At 62.8% G+C, this 7,976-nt stretch overlaps 2 protein-coding genes across 2 annotated transcripts; both read left to right on the top strand.

The window, feature by feature from the left end:
• Nucleotides 1-74: 74 nt before the first annotated feature.
• EMIHUDRAFT_110169 (hypothetical protein) lies at nt 75-2,168 on the top strand (the record flags this gene model as incomplete). Its single annotated transcript, XM_005788881.1, has 1 exon — nt 75-2,168. The coding sequence occupies one exon, from the start codon at nt 75-77 to the stop codon at nt 2,166-2,168; it is 2,094 nt and encodes a 697-aa protein (XP_005788938.1).
• Nucleotides 2,169-5,799: 3,631 nt separating this feature from the next.
• On the top strand, nt 5,800-7,855 carry EMIHUDRAFT_455053 (hypothetical protein; the record flags this gene model as incomplete). The annotated part of the gene is made up of 7 exons (XM_005788880.1): nt 5,800-5,931; nt 6,141-6,214; nt 6,476-6,524; nt 6,564-6,635; nt 6,801-6,859; nt 6,938-6,980; nt 7,415-7,855. The coding sequence occupies 7 exons, from the start codon at nt 5,800-5,802 to the stop codon at nt 7,499-7,501; spliced, it is 516 nt and encodes a 171-aa protein (XP_005788937.1). The 3' UTR covers nt 7,502-7,855.
• Between the last annotated feature and the right edge of the window lie 121 nt (nt 7,856-7,976).

Raw genomic sequence — 7,976 nt, 5'->3', positions numbered from 1 at the left:
ATCACGCGAGAGGAACGCCGCTCCACGTTTGGACCGCTGGCTGCGGCAACGCCTCCGCCGCGCAGGCAATCGTCATGATAAAGTCGCTGCTCCACCACTACAGCTGGCCGTCGCCTCTTCAAATCCACGTGATGGCGGATGAGGCCAGCGATACCACTCTTGCAGAGTTTCTCGCGAGCGCATGCGGTGGCGCGTGGCTGCGCTGCAAGCTTCACACGCGCGCAATGGTCTTCCAGACGGTGGCGCAGCTGATGCCGGCCTCAGCTTCAGCCCTACTTCAGCGCAGCGCTCTCGACTTTTCAACCCTTGTCAAGGTGGCGCTGCCGCACGTGCTGCCAGCGGACGTGATCTCGCTTGTCGCCGTCGACGCCGACGTTCTGTGGCGAGCCGACGTGGCGGAACTATGGGCCGTCTTTGAGACTGCGCGCGCCGCCTCGTCAGCAATCGCCTTCGGCATGGCGCTCGACGCAATCCGTCTGCGCAAGTGGAAGCCGCAGTATTGGTTGAGGCCGTACGCCGCGGCACCGTACAATGGCGGCCTCGTCCTGATGGACCTCGCCCGCGCGCGCAGCCAGCATTGGCTCAACGTGAGTAGCCACGCGGTGTGGCGCGCGCTCGGCGCAGCTGGCCCATCCGCGCGCCTCGAGTTTGGCGACCAGGACTGGTTCAATGCGGCGTTCGCGCGCCATCCAGCCATGGTGGCAAAGCTGCCGTGCACGTGGAATATTCAGTTGTCGGCGCTGCGGTTTCTGCCGAAGCGCGCGCAGCTGGTGCTGCCGTGCGGTTCGCTTTACGATGGGTCCGCCGCCTCGCTCACTTCGGGCGCCAAGTTGCTGCACGGCTCGGCCTGGAGCTTCCCTGGGAACACCGGCGGTCGCGCAGTCGACGCCGGCGCGCCGCACGCCGTCGAGCATGCCCGCTATGCAGCAATGGCGCCATGCGAGTTGCCGCGCGTCGCGTGCCGTGCCGCCGAGGCGGCGTCGAACCGCTCGCTGCGCGGCAGGGTTTGGGCGGAGTGGCCGATGCGTCGCGCGGCCATGTCACCGCTGCGGGCTGCGGGGCCCGCGACACGCCGCATTGCACCCGCTAACGACGACGACGGCACCAAGCCCCTGCCCACTGCGCCCACTGCCTCCCACACCACCGCCGCGACATCTCGCGTGGAGCTCGTCATCGGCGTGCTTGGACGCGCAGCGCACGTGGAGCGCCGCGACGCGATCCGCCACGGTCTGCACACACTCACATTCGCCTACCCGTCGTACCACCTAGCAAAGCGCGTTGCGCTCGCGTTCGTCCTCGGTGCAGATGCGCTGGGCATGGGTGGCAATGGTGGTGGTGGCGGCGGCGGCGGCCACGGCGGCGGCGGCGGCGGCGGCAGCGGTGGTGGCGGCTCTTCCGCCGCAAGCGCGCTCCTGCGCCGCTCCGTGAGGGCCGAGATGCGGCGTCACGGCGACATACTGGTGGCCAACTGTAGCGACTCCGACGGCTTTGTCCCGGGGGGCGCGGTGCCCGCGCGCAGCCGTTCGGACCCCGAGGCCAGCAAGCTGCTCGCACTGCTCCGCTGGGCGATTGAGGCGCACCCGCGTGCGGGCTATATCATGCGCATCCACGACGACACGTACGTGCGGGTGCACGCGCTGCTCCGCGCGATCCGCGCCGAGCCGATCCCGACATCGCACCTCATCTGGGGTCGGTTCGTGCGCGGGTGCCGTAATGACGACGTGCAGAGGCTGCGTGCGGGCGGGCTGAAGCGCAACGAGTCGTTGTGGCTCTGCATGCTGCCCAAATCGCTCCGCCCGAGCTTCGCCGAGGGCCTCTTTCTCTTCCTGCCCTACCCGTCGGGCCTCGGGTGGGTCTACTCTCGTGATGTGGCCGAATGGGTGGCGCACAGCCGCCTGCCATTTCGTCGTATCTGGCCCGCCGACGCCACCGCCGGACTGTGGACAGCGGCGCTCGACATCCGACATTTCGACGACGAGCGCTTCCACGACATCAGCGGCCGCGGTGGACTGCAGCGGTGGTGCGATGCGACCAGCCTGGCAATCCACTACATGGACGCGCGAGCGTGGGCGGCCGTCGATCGCTGCGGCTGCCTGGCGTGCGGCAATGGCACGTGCCCGCCGCCGCCACCCAAGGGGGCCACCTGTGAGCTTGGGCGGCCGCATTGATGCCTGCGGCAATATGGCGCGTGCCCGCCGCCGCCACCCAAGGGGGCTATCTGTGAGCTTGGGCGGCCGCATTGGTGCCTGTCCCTCTTTGTACATCGAGACGTTGTCAGTACTGCTATGCATACGTACCGGCCCTATATGCACCCGTGTGTCCTGCCTATGCATTGGCAGGGTCAGACGTCGCGCGAATGCATAGTCCATAGCGTGTCTTATGCAATACGTACGATGTTTTCGCCTTTATGTCTCAGCAAACAGTGCAGCGCTGCCGATGTCGCATTGGCGCTATGAGCTATGCACATTACGTATCCGAAGGCCAAGAAATCACATGGTCATATGGGGACTCATACAGGAGCCACCGCAAGGAGATGGGATACAGGGCGGGGACCAGGGCGGATCCGAACGCAATAACACCCCAGCAAGCGCGGACGGCATTCGCGAGATACTGCAAAAAGATAGACGTGACGAAGGAGGAGCTAGCGTGGAACTTTGGATGCATATCGGCAAGCCAAAATAACGAGCAGGAGGCTGTCCTGGTGCGTGAGCTAATCCTGAGCAACAATAAGCGACTGTACCACGGAGCACAGAGCGCAGCAGACAGGACGGCGGCGACGGCGGACATGGCAGAGACGAGTGTGAAACAAAGGGCGGCGGGCATGGAGGGCAGTAGCGACGGGGATGGAGACGGTGACGGTGGCGAGGGAGAGGAAGGGGGTCCATTAACACCAGACAGCGAGAGGGGCAGGGAGGAAAGGGGGAAAGAGGAAGCCAACGCGACGTGCGCAGAGGATGAGGATATAAACTGGGACGACGCAGCGGAGGGGATAGGCGAGGGAATCGAGGGACCGGAGGGCTTTCGCGACAGCGACGATGACGACGAAGAAAGGGGAGGGGACGGAGGGGCGACACGCAGGAGGAGCGAAATCGCTAACGGCCCGAGCAGAGAGGGCGACGGCGGGGCACGAGGGAACAACGGAGACGCTACCGATGACGCGAACCGAGGCACGGACGCCGGCGGGGACGGGGAGGGCGACAGCGACGTCGAGGTTGACGCAACCGTATCGAGAGCGCCACCCAAAAAGGGGCGGACAGCCATGGAGGTCACCGAATGGAGGGCGAACGGCACGATGCGAAAAGGCAGGGCGAGGCGGATGGAGAAAGAAGTGCCGAGAAGGCCATGGTGGAGGGGTGGGACGGGAGGACGAAAGAAGGGCGAGGAGGACGAGCGGCCCGCACAGACCGCGAGCAGACAGCGCCTGCTGGCCATTTCGAGACATTCGCCAAGAACGCTAGCTACATGGGAGGGCTTCGTGAAGGATGGATTGAAAAACATTCGAACAAAGAAGAGGCGACGGGAGGAACCGGCGGAGGATGCAGTGACGTGAGACACACACACACACACACACACACACACACACACACACACACACACACACACACACACACACACACACACCGCTCACCCACGCGCACTGGGCCTTGCACTTTGAATGCCGTGGGGCTCCTGTCGTCAGACGTGGAGACGCGAGGGTTGCCCCCCCTTGCCCCACCACCTCGTGTGTGTGGAGAAGTTTACCTTACCTTACCTTACCTTACGTATCCGTATTATGCATCACTCAGCGGCGCCTGCACGTGGGAGGGCTATGGACTACGCATTACGTATCCGCATTATGTATCAAGCACCGAAAGCCCGCCGGAGAGGGCTATGTACTACGCATTACGTATCCGCATTATGTATCAAGCGCCGAAAGCCCGCCGGAGAGAGCTATGTACTACGCATTACGTATCCGTATTATGTATCAAGCGCCGAAAGCCCGCCGGAGAGGGCTATGTACTACGTATTACGTATCCGTATTATGCATCAAGCGCCGAAAGCCCGCCGGAGAGGGCTATGTACTACGCATTACGTATCCGTATTATGTGTCAAGCGCCGAAAGCCCGCCGGAGAGGGCTATGTACTACGTATTACGTATCCGTATTATGTATTCAAGCGCCGCAACCCTCCGCCGGGTTGTGTGTGAGAGCTGGGGGGGAGTCCGCTCCGCAGCATGCAGCCCTAACAACCCCCCCCCCCCCCCGGCCCAGACCCTAACTTCGCGCTGCCGCTAGGGCTGCCATAAGTTGGCTAGGGTTGTATGTGCACTGGCAACAGCGGAGCTCGCTGGGGATCTTCTTGTCACATATATTTCCGGGCTTATCACCGACCGGGTTAACACTAACCCTACCTTTTCTATTCTATCGGCTCGCTGCGCTCGCTCTAAAAACGAGCTCGCTGGGGCTGCGCCCCATCTCGCCGGTCTACATCATACATAATGCATAATACATAATGCATAATACATAACATACGATGTGGACTCCCAGTGCGTAATACGTAATACGTAATACGTAATACATAATACATAACAGACGATGTGGACTTCCAGTGGCAGTGCATAATACATAATACATAATACATAATACATAATAATACATAATACATAACACACGATGTGGACTCCCAGTGCGTAATGCAAATGCATAATACATAATTCATAGGAGTTATGTGACACTCGGTCGTAATGCGCATCCATTCGCCTATGTATTATGTATCTGTGTTGTGCATTCACGCGCCGCGACGCGCGAGGGTGGGAGAGGGCGACGTATTTTGCAAATACGTAAATGTATACGCCCTAGGGTTATGGATCGGTAAGGATGCATATCACGATGCGAAGCTGGTGCATAGGGGGCAGAGTGCATATACATAACAGTACTGACAACGATTGTGTACATCTTGGGCCACGAGCCCAGCCACCCTTTTTTTTATCCCTGGAGGCTTGAGCAGTGAGCACAGCCCCGTCCTAGCACCCGTCCTGCCCATGCCGTCCAGGTATCCGTCAGGTACGTCAGTCGGGTATGCGGGATGTCCTTCGGGCTCAAATGCTCCTGTTATGCGAAAAAAGAATTTTACAACAAAACTCCGTCGCACAACACGTCCACCCATACCGCGTTGGTGTCCCAGTCGTTGGTCGGACTGTGTTTCGCCTTCCCATCAATCAACTGCGTGTTCGGCAAGACGGCGCTGCACTGGGCCAAGGAGAAGGGCCACGCCGAGTGCGTCGAGGCCTTCAGGACGCAGGACGCATCTCGGGGAGGTGGCTGCGAGCCGGAGCAAGGCACCGTCGGCCGAGGCAGGCGGCGGAGACGCGGCGGTGGGTGCGAGTGCCGCGGCCTCTGCTTCGAGCGGCGAGGGAGGCACGGAGGCCGAGCCGAGCAGCGGGGTGGTGCCAGAGGAGGTTGTGGCAGCGGCTTGGCGAGGCGAGGAGGCGGCGGTGCTGATTTGGCTCGACGGCGGCGGGCGGGTCAACGCGACGTTCGAGTTCGTCGTCTTTTGAGGGGTACCCTGGGTGGGCGGGGCCTCTACTCGCGAGCTAGCCGACCGTCGCCCGACTGCGCGGAGACTGGCATTGGACCGATCGGTGCCCGAAGCTGCCCGCTCAAAACACTGATGCCGAAGTGGCGAGCAGCCGCCTCCTCCGTATGCGCGCGCCGAGCTGTGCACCAGCGCAGGCTACCGCAAGCGCTGCGCCCCGCCGGCCTCTGCACGAAAGCGGAAGGCGCAAAGAGGAAGGCTGCGGCGCCGCTGGACTCTCTCAGCATGGTGCACGAGCTACGCGCGGGCGGCCTGCCTCCGCCGACCGCCGAGGTGCTGGCGCGGCTGTTGCTGCGGTCGCTGGCGGAGCAGGAGTCTCGGTCCAAGGCAAGGCAATCTTGTCGTCTGTCTCAGCAAGTCAGCCGCAGTCCGTGAGCCTTCTTTCTCCTCCTCTCGGAACGCGTAGGCAAAGTACGTGGGACGGTCCGAGCTGACCTTCATCACGTCGCAGCAGGAGACGCGGCACGAGAGCGCGCGCACAAAGCTCGAGGACCTCTCGAGGGCCGCACCTCCTTCTCTCTGTGCCCGAACCTCGTCTGAGCGCTCCCGGGACTGCCTTCCTGCAGGTGACGCTCGAGAGCCAGCACGCGTCGCTTCAGAGGGAGATGGAGACCTCCGGCAGCGAAGCGGGCTGCGCCGGGTGGCTTCGTTGCGCGAGCCGCGGCGCCATGAGCCATATAGGAGCGACTGCGCAATGACCTCGAGAAGTTGCGGCTGGAGCTGCGGCGCGAGATCGAGATGAGACGAGATTGGCCGAGATTGGACGGGATGGCCCGAGATTCCCCGAGATGGCCCGAGATTCCCCGAGATTCGCCTGGGCGGCGCAGACTGCGGCGCGGCGGGACGGACGTAGCAACGAAGGGTTGTCGGGGTTCCGTGACGCCGCCGCTGTTCCTCTCAGGCACGAGCGAGACAAGGAGCGGACCGACACGCGCGGTACGCGGCACCTGGTGTGAACGGCGTCTCTTCACAGCTGCGGCTGTGAACAGGAGCGGACCGACACGCGGTACGAGATCGAGCGGACGCAGGCTGCGAGCCGGCTCGACCTCAACTTGTTCCAGGTGAGGGACGTTTCCGAGACACTTCCGAGGCACTTCCGAGAGACGCCTCCGAGACACTCCCGAGGCACCCCTTGCGTCACTCCCGAGACGCGCCCGAGACGCGCCCGAGACGCGCCCGAGACGCGCCCGAGGCTGCCCCACTCGTTCCACGCCCTTGCCGTGAAGGGGCGTATGCGAGAGGAGCACGCAAAGACGCACGAGCGCACGACGGAGGCGTTTGCCAGGAGCAATCCGAGGGCGAGCGCGCAGCGGCTCCGTCCCAAGGCCCGCGCGGCTGAGGGACGGCCCCCGTGCTCCTTCAGGATCGACCGCGAGGCCAGCGCGATCCGCTCCAAGATCGAGCAGGAGAGGAGGAGGAGGGAGAGTAGTAGTGGAGGAGTGAGAGAGGAGGAGGAGTGAGAGTAGTAGTGGAGTAGGGAGAGTAGTAGTGGAGGAGTGAGAGAGGAGGAGGAGTGAGAGTAGTAGTGGAGTAGGGAGAGAGGAGGAGGAGTGAGCGTCTCGTTGAGAAGACGCGACACCCCTCGCCGACGCCTGGCGGCTGAGCGGGGCGAAGGTATCCAAGGTATGGGCCCAAGGGGCTTGGGATGCTAACTCGCTCTCTCTCCCTCCCTCACCCTAGGAGAGGTAGGGCAGGGAGGTAGGTTTCTCCACACACACGCACACACACACAAGGGCAAGGCCAGGCTAGCCCTTGCATCTCCACACCCAGGTAGGCAGGAGCTGGCGCGGCATTCAAAGTGCAAGGCTCCCCCACCAACCTGTCCCCTCCTCTCGAGCAGGAGAAGGGAGACCTGCTGCGCTACTCGGTCGGCACAATGGCGGCCCTCACCGGCCTCGGCCTCACGGCGCTCCGACTGCTCATGTGAGACATGAACAGTGCGCATGTGCATGTGCATGTGCATGTGCATGTGCATGTTGTGTGCCGCTGCGTGCGCCCCCGCCGACCGCCCCCTGCCTGCCCCGGCCCTTTCCGCATTCCGGCGGCCCTGTACCACACTTCATTCGCTCTCACTTGCTCCACTGCCGTCGTCCAGAGACAGTTCCGTTCCGCTCAGAGGGCTCTCTCTGCCTCTCTCACCTCCACCGTTCCCCTAAAGATCCCGCTCGTGCAGGGGACCCTATCCTGGGTTCCAACTTTTTCCGGGGTATGGTATGGTACCATCACGGCCCAAAGGGGTGGGAGGGTATGGTCCTGACCGCCCAAGACTAGCCATACCATACCCGAGCAGGTCTGTCAACATGCGGGGGGGTATGGGCAACCATACCATACCCCGCAGAAAGTCCGAACCCTGGGGCGGCGCGCTTTTTTGCAAAGCAAATCGGTTCAGCCATGGGCTGCGG

The sequence above is a fragment of the Emiliania huxleyi genome (genome assembly GCF_000372725.1).
Source record: "Emiliania huxleyi CCMP1516 chromosome Unknown EMIHUscaffold_131, whole genome shotgun sequence".
NCBI classification, from domain to species: Eukaryota; Haptophyta; order Isochrysidales; family Noelaerhabdaceae; genus Emiliania; species Emiliania huxleyi.
This window is presented reverse-complemented; position numbering and strand designations above follow the sequence as displayed.